The sequence below is a fragment of the Crocodylus siamensis genome, chromosome 4, assembly GCF_052110815.1.
Source record: "Crocodylus siamensis isolate JL-2025a chromosome 4, ASM5211081v1, whole genome shotgun sequence".
In the NCBI taxonomy this organism is placed as follows: domain Eukaryota; kingdom Metazoa; phylum Chordata; order Crocodylia; family Crocodylidae; genus Crocodylus; species Crocodylus siamensis.
Genome location: NC_143398.1, coordinates 204,146,266 through 204,164,447, shown reverse-complemented (window position 1 = coordinate 204,164,447; position 18,182 = coordinate 204,146,266). Strand labels below are relative to the sequence as shown.

Genomic DNA, 18,182 nt, shown 5'->3' with positions numbered 1-18,182 from the left:
CAAAGGAGTTTTATACCTGTTTATCCTGAAGTATGTCAGAAGTATGATAGTATTAAAACCAAAAAATGTCACATTTATTTGCTATGTGTTTTTTATTAGGTAAGATGTATTGAGTGTATTTTCAGTAGTGTTATTTCCTAGGTAGTTGAAAAGTTACTTAGACCCTAGACAGAGAGAGATATGAACTTTGAGCTTCATTGATCATGTTTCCATTTTGCTACTATTTACTGAACAACAATGTCAATTACTGTACACCAGCCACAGATATATAGTTTACAGTGATATGAAGACATTATTTTATCAATACAAGGTTCAGCCTGATAGTACCATTTAAATATGTATGTGAAATTGTGTATTAATATGGTTAGTATGTTTATTTGTGGGGTTTGGAAATATCTGCTTGTTTAATGTGATAGAATAAATAGTTCAGAATTTTGATCCTAAATTCACATTTTCTAGAACATATATTTCACTTTGTCTAGCCCAGAAATTATAGACAAGATGATAATATCTAATGTTACATCCATTCATGCAGGAATTCAAGATTATACATTCTGGATACACCAGGAACCAAGATATATGGAGAACCATTAGACCTTTTTAGAGTCAGTACAGTGTATACAGATCAACAAGCAAGGAATTGTTTAAAATGGTATTGTGTTTATTATAGCATTAAAGTTTGAAAGGGCACATCTTACTAGCTTGATAATGCAAAGTTTAGGTGTATTTGAAGTAAAAAACCTTATGCATGTAACCATGACATCATCCAGTTAATGGAGCATGTATTTGTATCTTAGTGAATTTGTCACTGTCTTTCAGAAATATCGACAATATATGTCAGGACTTCTGGCTCCTCCTTATGGTGTTATGGAAACTGGCTCCAACAATGACAGTAAGTAAAAGTTATTAGTAATAAGTAAATAAATCAGTAAATAGGTTCCTCCTCCTCAGATTCTGAAGTTTTGTTTTTTTTTTAAGGGAAGTGGATTCTTTACACAGAAAACATTTTCCCACACAGTAATAAAGGAAAAGTGATGGGTATGCAGTAGGGTTGTCAATTAATGACAGTTAACTTATGTGATTAACGCAAAAACAACTAAACACGTTAATTTTTTTAATTGAATTAATCATGCACATCATTTGACCAGCGGAGTGGACCAGGTCCAGACCAGCCAGAACCTGTGCACATAGCCCCCAACCCCAGCCTGCCCCAGGCCTGCTCCAGATACACCTGACCACACTGAGAAGCAGCAGCAGTGGCAGCAGCTGGGCAGAAGCTGCAACTTGGCACAGGGGAAAAGTGGCCATTCCCCTCACCACTGCCAGGCCCTTCTTGCTGCAGCCACCCAAAGCCTGTGCCCAGGCTGCTCTGTGGCTCCTCTCTGCTGCTGTCAGTGCCACCTCTGGGCCACCCTGGGGGGGCAGCAGTGGCAGTGCAGGGGAGCCTCAGGGCAACCTGGGTACAGGCTCCAAGTGGCTGCAGCAAGGGGGAGGGGCCGCTTTTCCTCCATCCTGAGCAGCAGTTTCTGCCTTGCCATTGCTGCTGCTCAGTGTGGGCAGGTAAGTCTGGTGCAGGCACAGGGTTGGGGGGGTTGGGCTGTGCATGTAGGTTCCAGGTGGTCCACTCCTGCTGGGGCATGTCCAGAGCAGGTACAGTGTGTGCTGGGGCTGTACACTGTTGGTGGTGGCAGGGAGGAGCCACAGGGTGCATAAGCTCTGGATTGTTGAGTGGGGGCATGCTGACTATTGTTTAACTGTATGTTTAAAATGCAACTCCTTTTTTTTAATCTCACAATTAATTGTGATTAATTTTTTTAATGGTTTATGAGCCCTAGTATGCAGCAAGAAGTGGAGGAATAGAATGAATTGGTCATCATGTATCTACTGTTCAATTCACGAACTGCATTCAGCAGTTATATGAAGTTCCTTTAAAACTCATATGACTAGTAAATTACATATGGGCAACTATAAACTTACCATGCCAGACAGTAGTTCCCTATAACACATTGTGCTGTTAGCCCACTCAGTACCACACAAAGCCACCTTGCTTCTGGTTCAGGATTAACTTAAGTGGAGCAGCACTGCTTAACATAGTTTGTGGTGACATGCCCAAAGTTACACTTGGCATATATCTACACTGCATTCCATATGTTTCCTCGAAAATATAAGATATTAGATGATATCAGATGTCTCATTAAGACTAAGACATTTTGAGCTCAGATGTCGGGTGAATTTAATGGAATGCAGCAATGAGCACTGCAGATAAAATATATGCAACAAAAACATGGAATTAAATTGATAAAACTTTCCCAATTCAACATCACTGAATGAGTCCTTTGGTATTTAGAGAATGCAGTATGCTGTATTGATGTAATCTCTATTTTCTTTTAGGGATGCCTGACAAGGAAAATATGTCTAGCAATGCTCTTTGTCCAGTATCCAAAAACTGTAATAAGGTAAAATCACAACTCATTCTAACTTACTTTGTGCAAACATTTTTTTTAAATAAATGGGAAGGATTTGGAAAAAAAGAGAAAAATAGTAAAAGCAGAAAGATATGCCAATCCTTAAATGTAAAATTATTGGTGAGTTTATTTACAAGATAAAGTGACAAATTACACGTGTAATTTAGTGGTTTCAGGATCAGAAACAACATAAACAGTAGCTGAAGTATCATCCAGTATCAGCATGTAAGAGTGTTCCAAAGATACTCAGTTACTGTTGAATTTGGCAGAAGTATATGTAAAAATCTGAATTTCACATAACAAAGCTACTGAGATGAAAGTGTATGACTGAAATGATTCCCTGTGAGAGGTCCAGCACATAGCCAATGTACCATTTAACTCCTAAGTAAGCTCTATTGTTATGGCTTAAGTGGGTCTTAAATGATGCATAAGTACTGTACTGGACCTTTGGATGGTGGGGAGGGGGGAAGAATTTTCCCCTGTCTTCATAGAATAGACAATGCCAATTCCCATTTAGAAAATGCTTCTGTGCCTTCAATCTAACCACATCAGAATGTACATAAAATAATCTGTGAGTAATGCTGTTCTGGGTTTAAAATAACCACAATACTAGGAAGAAATAACATTAGTATCAGTCAGTTAAGGGCCACTGCTGCCATGGTTGGCAGCAGTGGGGAATTTACAGTAATCCATAGTGTTGCTTGGATGCTTTTCTTTCTGGACATAGTAATTTAATATGTTGCATTTATTTTCTGTCTTTGGGAGGCTAAAGAAGTGTTTGCGTTGACATGGAAACATCATTTGACTGCAGATACAGAAAATGAATATGAAAATAACTTCTGCTTCTCCCTGTCTGTCTGTCCTGCTTCCTTCAGGATACTGACCTCTCTTAATCGTCGGGTTTAGCCTTTATTAAGTTTATGGACATTACTGTCTTCAGTTCCTTTTCCCTCAGTTTTATTCACTAACAGAATGACACTTCCTGACCCACCCTTATCCTGCAGGAAAATAGACGCTTTTCCGTTAACTTAGTAATAACAGTACTAAGCCCAGCAATACCGCTTTCCACTTGTCACTGTTCTACAAACATTGCTGATCAAGTCTTACCACCTGAGGCATAACCCTATGCAGCCAAAAATTAAGAAACTGAAGCACAGAGAGGATTATTGATTTGCTTGGAATTGATGGTGTGTGCCAGATGGGGGTAATGAGCAGGGTATAGATCACTACATATACACCTGGTTCAATGTTTTCCCTCTAAAGCCTCCCTTTCTGCCACACAGAATACTGGGCTAGATGGGCCATTGGTCTGACCCAGTATTGCATTTCTTATGTTCTTATGTAAACTATGCAGGAAGTCAGTAGAAGAACTAGGAATAGAATCCTTGGAATAAAATACTCTTGCCTTGCTTGAAAGAGGGAGCAGGTGTTGAGGGTACTGTACGAAAATGGTCCAAGTATTTCCTGGAGGGAGTATGGGTGCTTCCTGCATGCAGTTTCCAAGGGTCAGTTCTCTCCCATTCAACTAGCAGATGTGCTAGTCATCTGACATGGACTTAAATGCTAGCAATATGCTGCAACAACCAGCTATCCTTCAGCACATGTTTGCATGAGATCAGCTTCTGGATAAAGAACAGGTGGCTGATGCTGAACCTGAGCAAGACAGATGTTAGACTGGTGGACAGGAAAAAATTGAAGCATATGTTGCAGGGGTGCAGTCACCTTGTGGTGAAGATATGTGCTTGGTGCCTTCAGTGCATAACTTTCTATTACTCTTGGATTCCTCACTAGCATCAACATCTCATGTAACACAGCTGCTTCAAGTTATGTTCTCTATCACATCTAGTTGATAAGGAGACTCCATTCACTCTGTTAAATTGCATCCTGGCCTCAGTTATTCACACATTTGCCTCCTCCTGGCTGTATAAGAAGAATACAACCTATCTGTCCATGAAGATTTTGGCACTTAGAAACTCCATATGGTACAGAAAGCTGAAGTGAACTTGCTCAACGAAAGAAGCTATCATTAAATATATTAAACCTGCCCTCTCTACACTGCTGTCTCATAGAGTATCAAATCCATAGCTCAGTCTTCATCTTCACTGCAGTCAATGAACTGGGTACCTAAAAATTAACTAGAGCTCTGGGGGGGGAAGACTAAGAGCCTCACTCTTGTACAATGAAACTATTTGCAATGAGCATAAAACTCACTAATGCAGAAGAGAGAGTGTTTTCAGGCCCAGGTAGAAAGAACTCTGACAGAAATTAAGGACCATCAGAAACCTCACTGTGTTATTATGTGTACTATATATACTATTATATACGTGTTCAAAACCAAAACACGGTACTGCAAACACTGGTCCTGCTGGGGAGAGGATGAGAGACCAAGCATATGACAGACTGTCATACTTTTTGAATGGTCTATTCATTTTTTTTCAAAGACTAGAGTGATGAAAATGGTATAAGAATCTAAAACAAATTCAGCACAAGACTCTCAGTCGTATGCTTTCTGCACAAAAGAGTACTTCTCTTTAGTTGGCTTGAGTGTAAACGCACCAAGGAGTAGTTTAAGATTTAGTTTATGATGCTGTATTTATTTATGCATTTATAAATTGTACTAAATTCCCTAATACTTGAGCAACTTGAACTATCCTCCTACCTGTTGTCAATTATAGATGGATTTAATGGGGAGAATACTGTATTATACTTGCAGGACCAGATTCTTATATATGTGGACTAGCTTTGTGTTGATCTGGGGCAGAAAGTTGTCCAAAAGGCCATACAGACAACCAGTGGAGGATTTCCTTTGTGTATGTATAGGACCAGAAATGAGCTGAGTGCTGAATTGTTGAGGTATATAGAGAAAGTCCTTGAAGTCACTGAATGTATGTAGTAAAGACAATGTCTAGCTTATAGAGGAATTAAATGAGCAATATAATGCCATCATTTTATTTAATTCTAATTATACTGATTTATTTACTAATGAATATATTTGTGTTACTGCTTGCAAAGAACTTGATTGTTTTAATTTTGCATTTAAATGATTCCCCCACATGTTCAACTGGCTCCCAATAAGCTTGCTTCTAAAAAGAACATACATCCTATTCTTAAAATATGATCTGCATTAATTTCTTTCTTAGTTTGTTTTGATTCTTTTACAAGTTCTAGATATGATTATTTTCCATATTTTGGTGGGGTTTTTTGTTTGATGTTCGTAGTTTATTTTTTTCTCCTGCCACCTTTTTGTCTTGTGATGAGTAACATAAGATTTTTTTCCTCTAATATCTGTCTTGCATGTTTCTTGCCATATGGTAGTGTTTGGTACTGCTAGTTCATTAATAGCCATCAAAATAGTGTTTCTATGTGAAGAAAGCTGCAAAGAGATTTCAATTTACCAAACTTGAATTCATTTGCATTCAGGATTAATTTAGTGCATATTATAAAATAACTGAAAGAAAATATGAAATGATTGTGTTCATATCTTCAGTTGCGTTTTAGAGAAGAGATACAAACTTGGTTTTAGGCATCTTAACAATCATCTGTAATATCATTTGGAAAATGTTGCTGAAGAGTATTAAGGACTCGGGGACTCCTAGCTTTGTATGTGCATGTTCAGAATGTATGGAATATAAGTTACAGATATAGCTGGAAGCAATACACATATATAAGGTTGCCTGATATTTCCCATTGTAAGGACCTGTTTTCATTTATTTATTACTTTAACAGCCTTTGTGACAGTTTCCATGGCAACTAATTTTTTTTTAGGGGAGGAAGGTTTGATCTAAAATGATTCAGCCATTTCAGAGAATGAGATCAAGGACAAATAAAGAATTTGTTCAAAAAATTCTCACAACTTTTTCTCATCTAGAAAAAGTGGAGCATTTCTGAGCTTTACAAGCAGGAATTTGAAATTTGGGCAGAGGATTTTCCTGGTATTTCCTGGATGTGACTTTTTCCACACCCCCCACCTTTAACAATACCCAGATTTTAAATTCTTGATGAATCTCAGTGTGCACATGCTTAGCCAAGACTTGTTAGAGTTAGAAAGCCAAATTCCAGGGATTTTCTGCACTCAGCATAGGGGTTGACTTAAGAACAGAAGTGTAAGGGACCAGGACTAACGGAGCACATCTACACATTCATTAATATGCTTTTGCTAATGCACATTAAATTTAGTACCTCCATTGTGAGGTACTAGAAAATGGTGCTTCAGCCTATTTTAATGTGCATTAGTGAAAGCACACTTTTCAAGCTTTAATGTGCATTAAAATAGGCTAATGCATGTTAAAGTGCACATGTAGATGTGCCCGGGTTGAACAGGAGCAGAAGACAGACCCAGGCTAAAACACAGGTTCTATAATGACTCCTCAACCAAAAGTAGAACTGTACCTGAGTCTTCAGTCTCTATATTTTAATCCTGCCAGAAAATATATGTGCAGAACACTGGTAACATATGCTCTGATTGATCCACATAAAAGATAGCCACCTACGAGTAATTACATTTATTGAGGTGTTGGTTGAAGGTCTGTGGTGCAGCTCTGAAAGTCCTCATCTGCTTATGACCCAGTTAGGGGTGCAGTCTGGTTTTCTATTTGGGCACATCCAGGAGAGGAGTGAGGGTGTGGCCATATCCCTTCTGCTTGTACTATGCATACACATGAGCAATTTGATGTCTGAGTTCCCTGCTGTCTGTGCAGGCTCTTGTGGGAGCTCTGCCTGTGTAGGGAGCTATTTGAGCTCATTGGTTGGTTGGTACATGTGTAGACAGGGATGTGACTGCACCACTGCACCCTTTTGGATCCACCCCTGATTTCTTACAATAAAATTTCTTAATTTCTGGGACAGAAGTTTTTTCATTTTTAAAAAATGAAAATTACCAAAAAACATGTGTTGATAGAAAGTCAAGAATTCAAAAGTTGAGAAAGGTCAAAATGAAGCTTGCCTCGGCAACCATGACATACCCCTTTGTTTTATGAGGGTCTTTAGTTATATGTGTATATGCCATATTTTCCAAGAGTACCCAGATCATGATAATGACATATGGTTTATGTTTTGCCCTAATCCCTCTACCTTTCATAGAAAAATCATTCAATTATGTATCCCTTGCATGAAAAAAATATAAACACTAAATGCATGAACGTTATTCTTCTTTTTCTTTCTCCTTGTATGCTGAGGGAATCTTATACATAGTATTATTGTCATGATTTTTTGCAAGAAAATACAGCGCATCTTGATAGGAGGTGCAGAATACACTCTGTTTGAAATTTCTAATTTTTATATTCTGTTTTTATTTTCCCATCCATTCTATTTCTATTATGAGAAAAGAGTAGCTTGAGCTCCCTCTGGTGATCGCATTAATACTTCAGCTATCCATTATTTTCAGGCAATGTCTGTCCTGCACAGTGTTTGAAGTGCCAGATTTGTGTTTTAGAGGTAATGAGTTCAAATCCTGCTAAACTGTAAATTAGCTAGATTTTTTAGTTTTATTTTAGGATTTTTTTCTTAGCAAAACCTTTACTAGATTTGCTGGTATGCCTTTTGGGGAGTTATTTCTTTGTTTTTTCTCTTTTCTAATTACTTTGATTTAATGGTGTTGATATAAAGTTCCATGAAACTTCTCACATAGTTAAAGTTAGGCATATACTTAAGTGTCATGTTGAATTTGGACCCTAAATTAGTGTAACTGAGAACAGAATTTAGCCTATTCATATAACTGATGTAACAAAGGATACAAAAGCCATATTTGGTATTTTGTTATACATTTAATAAAAATATCAAAAATATCTTTCAGTTAAAAGAAGAAAAACTCAAAATGTTAATCTATAGCTTGCTGGCATTTTCAATATTACAAGCCAAATAAATATTCATTTATTTTGATTTTCAAGCACTTACTGTAGAAACTTTAAAATATACTGTTTAAAAAAGCTTACCTTAAAATTCAAAAGAAGCAGTATGTAACAGCTTTCACAGCATTGCAAGGATAATCATACTGGTCTACTATATTAGCCACAGTGATAAATTTACCTCTGGCCACATTACATTACAATTTATTCCTGGACTCCTCATCTTTTATCTGATCCACTAGATTAAGAAATCTGGGTTTGACAGATCAATTCTAATATTATAAAGATCTAAGTCTGTCTGTCTGTCCATAATGCTATATTCACACTGATTGGCTGACAGAAACAGCCAATCAGAGTGCTTCAAGCATGAGGGAGCACCACCATGATTCCAAAGCCATGCTGAGGACCAGACAGAGGGCGTGGGACTGGACAGGGGGTGGGGGAGGTGAGGTGGCCTCAGCTCCCCCACCCTGTTCCCTGCAAGAGGCAGAACAGCGGCAACATGGGCCATTAGGTGGCGGCACTCCATCTCAGCCCCCTCCCGCCCCACCTCCCATCATTCTTGACAGGCAATTGGCTAGTGGTGAAATATTTACTAAAAAATTTAACATTGCTAAGAAATGCCTGGCCCTGACGTAAGAAGGAGATAGTATGAGGGATTGTAGGAAGATTATAGATAAGATGACAAAGTGTTCTTTTGGAAAGTGGTCACTTTGCTGTGGCACTTAAAGGAAAATGTGTATTGCAGTTCATTTTCTATGTGAGAGTTTTGTCTATGTGCCTGTCAAGTGTGTATGCACTGGTATAAGTCCCAATCCTTTTTGGGCTGTGTGCCAGTCTGTTTTCCTAATCTTAGCATAGGATAGTAATAGTAATAATTTTCCTTTTTCTGTTAAATGCACTTTATAGAAAGACTTCTTAACAACATTATGTAGCTTTAACTATACTAGCACCAGTTGGTGACTGCTATAATATTTTGGCACTGATTATCAACTATATTATAGCATAATATGATTTGCTTAAATATCTGTTCAAGCTTCTTATGTTGCAGTGTGAAGAAATGCTCTGCCTTAGCAGATCCTTTAGCAGTTTGGCTGGTCTGGAGGCTGTGCGTGTGTGTGAGTATTGTCACTGGCAGTGAGTCACACTGGTGGCAGAATGTGGTGGGAGAGATAGTAGATACTGCAGTGTGAGATGTGGAGGAGTTTATTACATCAGTAATAAACTTAGACTTCAAAAACACACGGGTCTTTATATGTCACCAGTACTCTTTTAAAGTAAGTGGAATTGTTAGAAAGACTGCAGTTTTATGTAAGCTTGTTTTACATAAGCTAAATTGTTAGAAGTCACTTCAAGAGATTCTGAGATCAGGATGGAAATGCCAGTAGTATATCCATGGTAATTTGTATAAGAAAATGATTTTAAAGCCTAATGCAAAACAATACTTCTGCCTTTGAATGAAAACAGATGGAAACACCAGGAAATGAATCAATCATTTCTTGTATGTCCTCAGAAACCACAGCAGAAGACTAATATAATCATACAAAACAAGGATCCCAAGCTTCTTAATAGGGCTGACCACTAACATAGTGTTTTGTGGCCACCTCCCTGACCATTCATATATGCATGTGAAACTTCCCTGTGGCTGCTTCAGCAAATGGAAAAGTAACTTTGGGAAAGCATTACCAGAGTTTAAGCTGTCTTCAATGCATTGACCTTTTGAAAGCAAGGGCTGTCAGTGAATACTAGAATTGGACAGTCAGTGGGAAACTGCCTGGTGCCTCTGTGCTAGGCTAAGCCCATGCAGCCTGGTTGGAACAGGGAAAGAGCAACTCTGGAATAATCCCTACTAGGCCTGTGTGCAGCAGTGAGTATTCCCTTTAGATCTGGATTCAGCCAATTTGGAGGGACAGTGACTTGATTCTGTGATTCAAATCACTGTCCCAATTCAATTCAGCGCTGATTCAGAGATTCGGCTGTAGACTATAATGGGGAATCACTAAAATACCTATAACTTCGTCATTTTTTTGCAGATTCAGATGAAATCAGCAGGGATGGTAGCCCCTTCTAAGGGCATGAAGCCTGCCAAGTTTCAAGGAGATAGGTGTACGGGTTTCTGTGAAAATGTACCTCAAACTGTTGGAAGCAAAATTGTATCACTCGAGTGTGTTAAGGCAGAGTGGGATAAAAACAGCAGAGATGGCCCCTGCTGATGGTAGAGAACTCAGAGAAAGATCACAGTCACTGGCCTATTACAGGTGTCAACACCAGAGCAATCAATTCAGATCTTTTAATGGGTCTCCCAATTCGATTTGGAGATTTGGCCACTGAATCAGGCCAAACCTCCTCCGAATTGAATTGGCTGCCAAAGATTTTTTTGCACAGCCCTATTCCCTACCCCCAGTTCAGGCAGGGATAGCTGTAGCAGCAGGTAGGGGAGAGGGAAAATGGGACAGAAGGGGAGGGGACATGCTGCTGAGCATGGGGGGAAAGGAAGGGGGAACGAATTCTTACCTGATCTGGAGTCTTAAAAAAGTACCTGGTTGCTGCTCCTGCAGCATGGCCTGAAAGGGTGGTGGAACTATATGCACCCCCTTGTTTAGCACTAGATTGTAAACTCTTTGGAATTGTCTCTTTACTGTGTGTTTGTATAATGCTTGTCACAATAAAGCCCTGATTTCATACAAATCCTCTGGTAAAGAGGTTCTACAATTACAAGCCTGTGAGAGCTCAAAAAATCAGCAAACAGAACAAAAAACCTTTCATGATTGATTTTCTGTTTTAACTATCATGGTTACTGGGTTCTGACTTAAAATATTTGAACTTTTGGCACTGGTACTACTGAGTATAATGCACACTGAAAATGCTCAACTGTTGTGTATGCATGCATGTGCACGTGCAAGCGCGTGCATGCACACACACACGCGCACGCACACACACACACCGTCTATCAATCTATCTGTGTGGTAGATGTGACTTTGCCCTGTAGAAGTTATGGTGTGGTAGCACTGGGGAGTTCCTTAAATCTAAAAATAATTTACTATCACTCTCTTTTCAAGCTGAATAAGAAAAGACAGCGTGCTGCCATTACTTGCCATTGCTATTGAGGGGTAAATCTGATAAGATGTACTTTAGAATTGCATTTGATAACTCTTGATCCTTTATCATGTATTGCATGCAGTTCCTTCACAACCCATAAAGACACGCACATCCATTTATCACTTGCATTTGAAAGGCAGGAAAAGAGAGTGGGTAATTACACTGAGAAAGGGGTAGTTCTTTTCAAGGTTCAAGGTTCACTTCTTCAGACAAGTCAAGTGTACACAAGTAACACATTTGGCACTTATATTTGAAACAGCAAAGTGAATTTCTTGAATCTTGTAATTATTTTCTCATATGGCAGAAAAATTGAATCAGGGATCTTAAAATCAGATTTCTCATTGTCAGTCATATCATCTTTACCTGAGTATTTTGAGTCTGTCCTACATGTAATATACTTGCATTCTGGAAACTGGTATTCCATAAAGTCAAATAGAGTCCTAAGCCAGTGTGAAACGATCAGTGCGATGTAATAACTATTGAGACTCTCTTGTATCTATGCAGTGCACCAAGGACAAAAACCTGGGTGGGTACTAAATAACAGGATATATTATTGGCACTATTTATTTTTGTCTATAATTTGTGTATATTATTTACTTATACTGTCAAGGAACAGGATGCTGGCCTGCTGTACAAAAGCACGACAGCAGAAAAAGAATGATTTCTCTGTGACTTTTTTTTTTTTAAATTGTGTATTAGAAGCTCCAAATTTTGAGACAGAAGCAGCAGATATAGTTAAATACATGGTTGGCCCATTTAGTCTAGTGATGGCAAAATGCAATGCTGTACAAGTATTTAAAGATTTATGATTTGTGGCTTTTTCATTATTGATTCTTTTTGTAATTTTCCTTCTAGAATAAAGTTTGGAGTGAGAGCCTTAATGTGTTTGATCTCCGAGTCACTGCATCTTAATCATTGATGCAGATGTATTAAATATGTGTTAGTGAGGAAACACAAATACATCTCCATAAGTTTACAAGTATAAAAGTGAAAGGAATACATTGTTTCAGTTCTAGAACAAAAGGAAAAAAGGAAGAAGTCATGTTTCCAACTCCCAAGACTATTTTCCTACCTGGCTGTCACTATATTTTCATATTAGATTTTCAGCTCAGAGAAGTATTGTGTTTAAAAAACTGCAATACAGTTCTGCAAGAGGAACTTGGACCTCTGGAAGTTCAGGCCCTACTTAAAGTTGTATCATGACCATAAACTACACATCGGGAAAGGGAGAGCAACTTAGAGGGATGGCCAAGGACTAAACCTGAAATAATACTTAAGATTTTGCCTTAGTTTTTGAAGCTGCTAATAAGAAGGGTACAGGTTTCCCTCGCTTTATGCAGGTTCTGTATGTGCAAATTCTCTCTTATGCAATGACCCTTTTTAAACCAAAAATTCATTATATGCAAGGTAAATCCACTCTTATGCAATCAGTGTGGTGGAAGCCCACAGTCCGCTGCTTTGTGTGGTGCACTGTGGGAGTGATGCACACCAAAATATAGTCTCCTGTGTGGATCTGTGCTCCTTGCTCATTGTCTCCGATACATGTTTCTGTAGTTGCCATCCCCCTTATGGTACCATTCACCACCACCTTGTGCTTGTGTGTACTGTCTGCTGTTGCTGAGTACTAAATTGTCTTGTAAAAGGGGGTAGGGGGTTAACCCCTTAGTGAGTGGGAGGAGGCAGCTGAGTGGAGCTGGGCCAGGTCTCGCCCTGCCCAAGCCCCTACTTGGCCCAGCCCCCCAGGGAGAGATGGGGGGTACTCACCAGTCCCCCTCCAGTAGGGCAGGGCCCCCCAAATCCTGGGCAGGGCCCCCCCTTGCCCAAGATCAGCTTCCCTGATGGCAGGCCCACTGCGCATGCATGCAATTTAAAGGGGCCCGCCAACAGCAAAAAAGCCCTAGTGAGGCTCCGGAGTGGCAAGAGACACACGAGTGAAAGCCCGCCATGCCCCCACTCCCCCAAAGCCCCCCAGAGACCCCCCCCAGCAGCTGCAGAGCCCCCCGCAGACCCCCAGCACAGCTGGAGGTAAGCGGGGCCCATGGTGGGAGGGGGTTAACCCCTTAGTGAGTGGGAGGAGGTGGCTGAGTGCAGCTGGGCTGGGCCCTGCCCCGCCCAGGCCCCCACTTCGCCCAGCCCCCTAGGGAGCCATGCGACCAGAGCCACGCGAACAGCTGCAGAAACAGGCATGCTTGTCTGCCACCGTGTGAGTTAGCACAGAGTTCATGCAGGAGGGTGCACGGGAGGGCCTTAGACAGATGCAGGCTCAGCCTGCCTACCAGCAGCATACTGCAGATGGGCATGCGCCGCACCCCGAGGGTCCCCTCGGGCTTTGCGGCCCGCCCTGGCACCTCAAAGACGGCCACCCAGACAGACCCCATGGTTCCAGGCTCCATGCAGACGGAGCCTCTGGCTCTCGGCTGTGGGGGCTGCCTGTCCCTTTTTCAGGCTCTGGGGCCTGGGAGCATGGCTACCTCCCCTTGTGGGGTCTTCTCCCTTTTGGGGTCTCTGGTGTGCCAGCTGGAGGAACTCCAGGCCACAGTCCAGAGACTGCATACCATCAGGGACTGTGAGCAGGAGATAGATTCCTACTGCCAGGCCCTTCTCCCCCGGGAGCTGGAGGGTAGACCACAGTCTCCCTCCAGGACAAAGGAGGACTCCGGGACCTCCCACTCTGTCCAGTCAGGGACATGGACCAAGGTGGTCAAGGGCCCTAAGGCCCGCCGCACCAAGGCGCACATCTTGCTGCTCCAGCAGAGCCTGCTGAGTTGCCAGCACACAGCAACACAGCAACACAGGCTCAATTGCAGCTACCGCCCCGCTCTCCCCAAGACAAAATGTAAGGTGTTTGTTGTTGGAGATTCCATCCTGAGGGGGACTGAGGGGGTAATTTGCCTCCCCAACCCCTTAGCCCGGGAAGTCTCCTGCTTCCTGGGGGTCCCGCATCCGGGACATTGCGGAGAGGATCCCTAAGCTCCTCCAGCCCACAAACCACTATCCCATGCTCCTTATTCATGTGGGCACCAATGACATGGCTCAGAGTGCTCCCAGCTGGGTCATGAGGTGCTACAGGGATTTGGGAGCGGGGCTAAAGGTCTGGGGCCACAGGTGGTGTTTTCGTCGATCCTCCCAGTCTTGGGCTATGGGCTGAGGAAGGAGAGGAGGATTCACATAGTTAACCAAAGACTGCACTACTGGTGTCATCAGGAAGACTTTGGCTTCCATGACCACAGCCTGCTCTTTGGTGAGAGAGGCAGCGAGCTGCTGGGAAGAGATGGCCTCCACCTTTCTCCCCTGGGGAGGAGGCTCTTCTCCGCCAGACTGGCTGACCTGCTCCACTGGGCTTTAAACTGAGCCTGCTGGGGGACAAGGGGGACTACCACCACTGCTGGCCCACTGAGCAACCCTTGCAAAGCCAGCAGGCCAAGGCACTTAAAGGGAGCCCACCCCTGCCCCAGCCCTGGTACAATCTGTGGGCAACTTGTACACAAATGCCAGGAGCTTGGGGAATAAGCAGAAGGAGCTCGTCCTCCTGCTTAATGCAAATAATTATGACTTCATAGGGATAACAGAGACCTGGTGGGACTCCAGCCATAACTGGACCACGGGTATAGATGGCTATACCCTGTATAGGAGGGATTGTGTAAGTAAAAGGGGCGGGGGTGTAGCTCTCTATGTTAAGGAAAGCTACATGTCCCTGCAAGCTGATATTGGTGACCAGGGTGGATGACTGGAGACCCTCTGGGTTAAAATCAGTGGGGAACACGGCACAGGGGACACAACAGTGGGAGTCTACTACAGACCTCCCACCCAAAGTTAAGATTTTGACCAGGAGTTCTCCCAGGAACTGGCTGAGGCCACATGCTCCAGGACCATGGTTGTCATGGGTGACTTCAATTACCCGGACATCTCATGGGAGGATCACTCAGAAAATCTGAGCAGTCGCAAAGCTTCCTCACATGCGTGGATGACCTCTACCTGACTCAAGACATCTATGGGCCTATGAGAGGTAAAGCACTGCTCAACCTGGTACTGGCTACTGGGGATGACCTAATCAGTGACCTAGTGATTGATGTGAAGCTGGGTGACAGTGACCATGAGCTGATCACCTTCACCATCCCCCGTAAAGCTCGTAAATCAGTCAGCAACATGGAAGTCCTTGACTTCAGGAAAGCTGACTTTGACAAGCTCAGGAGGCTTGTCAGTGAGGCCCTAAGGGACCACAACCCCAGGAAGAGGGGAGTTCAAGAAGAGTGGCTGCTCCTCAAGGGAGCGATCCTCAATGCATAAGCTAATTCAATTCCATCTCGGAAGAAAGACAGCAAGAGGGCACAGGAGCCTCCCTGGCTCTCCAGGGATCTAGCAGACCTCCTGAGGCTAAAAAGAAAGGCCTACAAAGGATGGAGGATGAGATTACCTCCAAGAAGGATTATTCTACACTGGTCTGGTCCTGCAGGGAGCAAACCAGGAAAGCCAAGGCTGCAACTGAACTCCAACTAGCTTTGAGCATCGAGGACAATAAAAAGTCCTTTTTCAGATATGTGGGGAGCTGGAGGAAAAGCAAGGACAACATTGGACCCCTGCTGAACCAGATGGGGCAACTGACATCAAGGAAAAAGCCAACCTATTAATTGGGTACTTTGCATTGGTCTTTCATCAGTCTCATGGCATACCCATGCCCGCTACAGGACAGGGAAGTCCGGGTGAGGGAGATCCCCTGCCCTCCATTAATACTGACCTCGTGAAGGGACACCTTGAGAAGCTGGATACCTTCAAGTCAGCTGGCCCTGACAATCTACATCCCAGGGTACTCAAGGAGCTGGCAAGCATTATAGCTCAGCCTCTGGCACGGATCTTTGAAAACTCCTGGCCTCTGGTGTAGTGCCCGAAGGCTGGAAGAAGGCCAATGTGGTGCTTATCTTCAAGAAAGGGAGGAAAGTGGATCTGGCTAACTATAGGCCCATCAGCCTGACTTCTATCCTGGGGAAGATCTTAGAAAAGTTTATTAAAGAGGCCATCCTTAATGGACTGGCCGACGCCAACATCCTAAGGGATAGCCAGCATGGGTTTATTGCAGGTAGGTCTTGCTTGACCAATCTCACTTCCTTCTACGACCAGGTGTCAACTTATTACCTGGACAAGAGTCAAGAGATTGATGTCTTATATCTTGACTTCAAAAAAGCCTTCAATCTGGTATCCCATGATCACCACTTGGTGAAACTGGCCAATTGCGACCTTGGGTCCACCACGATCCGCTGGCTGGGAAATTGGCTCTGTGGTCAGACCCAGAGGGTAGTAATTGATGGAAATCAATCATCGTGGTGCCCTGTGGACAGTGGGGTCCCCCAAGGCTCTGTCCTTGGACCCGTGTTGTTCAACATCTTCATTAATGATGTGGACATTGGAATCAGGAGCGGACTGGGCAAGTTTGCTGATGACACCAAACTTTGGGGTGATCCAGGCTGACCTGGACAGGCTCAGCGAATGGTCGGACGAGAACCTGATGGTGTTTAACACTGAAAAATGCAAGGTTCTCCACCTTGGGAAGAAAAACCTGCAGCATCCTTATAGGCCCAGCAGTGCTATGCTGGTTAGCACTACGGAAGAAAGAGACTTGGGGGTCATCATTGATCACAGAATATGAGCCTGCAATGCGATGCTGCAGCTGTGGGACTACAGGCAAAGTTTAGAGAGCTGCATACTGCATCATAGTGGAGTTTAGGTTGGAGTTAGGTACCAAGGTGATTGAGTTGAATCATTTCTTACCATTCTCAGAAGCCTATTGTAGGCGCCTAGGCTAGGGACATTACACACACACTGGTTAAAGTGATCAGAAACTGGTTTAAACCTGTAATAGAACAGATGCTCAGTGCACATAAACCAGTTTGAAAATGACTAAAACCAGTTTGGGATAAATCTGGTTGAATGCAGTATATCAAACTTAACTGATTTGGCTCAAACCAGTTTATGCAATATCTGTCCCAGACCCCTTGCTGGTTTAAGATAAACCAGACCCCCCAGCATCCCAGCATGCTCCCTCCACAGCAGAGCTGGCGTCTCCCCTCTGCTTCCTGGCTGGAGCTCTGGCACAGACTTGTAGGCACAGCGAGCACAGCTGGCTTCCCCGTGGCCCTCCCTTGCTGCTTGCTGATTAGGCAGGAATCCCCGTCTCCCTTCCATCTCCCACAGCATGGACCCCAGCCCCATGGCCCCAAGGTACATGGTATGCCAGCTAATGCTGAGGTGTCTGTGTGTGTGTCTCTCTACAATTTCACTGGGGCAGGCAAACAGAACATTGACTGCTTAGGACTATTTGGAAATAATCAACAGGTCAGGGGGTAAGCTGTTTAAGAAGGGTTTGAAGTAATGGAGAAAGCCTATTGTTTTGCTGATGAGGTGATAATCACTGTTATCAGCCCCCTGCTGGCTTACTTGCCTGTCAGTTTTCTGCAGCTATCAAGAAGTAAGGAGGGGGATTGAAAAGCTCCATATCATCAGCAGTTGTATGCACTGTACACCCCCCCTTGCCTCAGAGTGCAGGGGGATGAGGGCTGGCAACACTTCTACCCCTTGAGCAGCGAGCAGGGAAAAGCCTGGGATTGTGCAGACAGATCTCCCTAATCAGAGGTCCTGCAGGGGCCTGGCCATGCACCCCATCAGCTCAGTACTGTGCAAGGGAAGGGAGGGCTGCTCTAGTGCCCCTTGGCTTCTAGGCTGAGACACTGCAGGCATGTGCCTGAATTTCCTCAGTCCAGAATGAATGTCTGTCCAGTTACAA

General features: G+C 43.0%; 1 protein-coding gene across 2 annotated transcripts in view; it reads left to right on the top strand.

Moving 5' to 3' along the window:
- Nucleotides 1-18,182, top strand: part of RAPGEF4 (Rap guanine nucleotide exchange factor 4) — a 296,859-nt gene that overhangs the window by 168,368 nt on the left and 110,309 nt on the right. For both annotated transcript variants that reach the window (XM_090045462.1, XM_090045461.1), the window contains exons 5-6: nt 820-892; nt 2,392-2,456. In XM_090045462.1, coding sequence (XP_089901588.1) covers nt 820-892; nt 2,392-2,456 — 138 coding nt within the window. The remainder of the gene's footprint in view (nt 1-819; nt 893-2,391; nt 2,457-18,182) is intronic.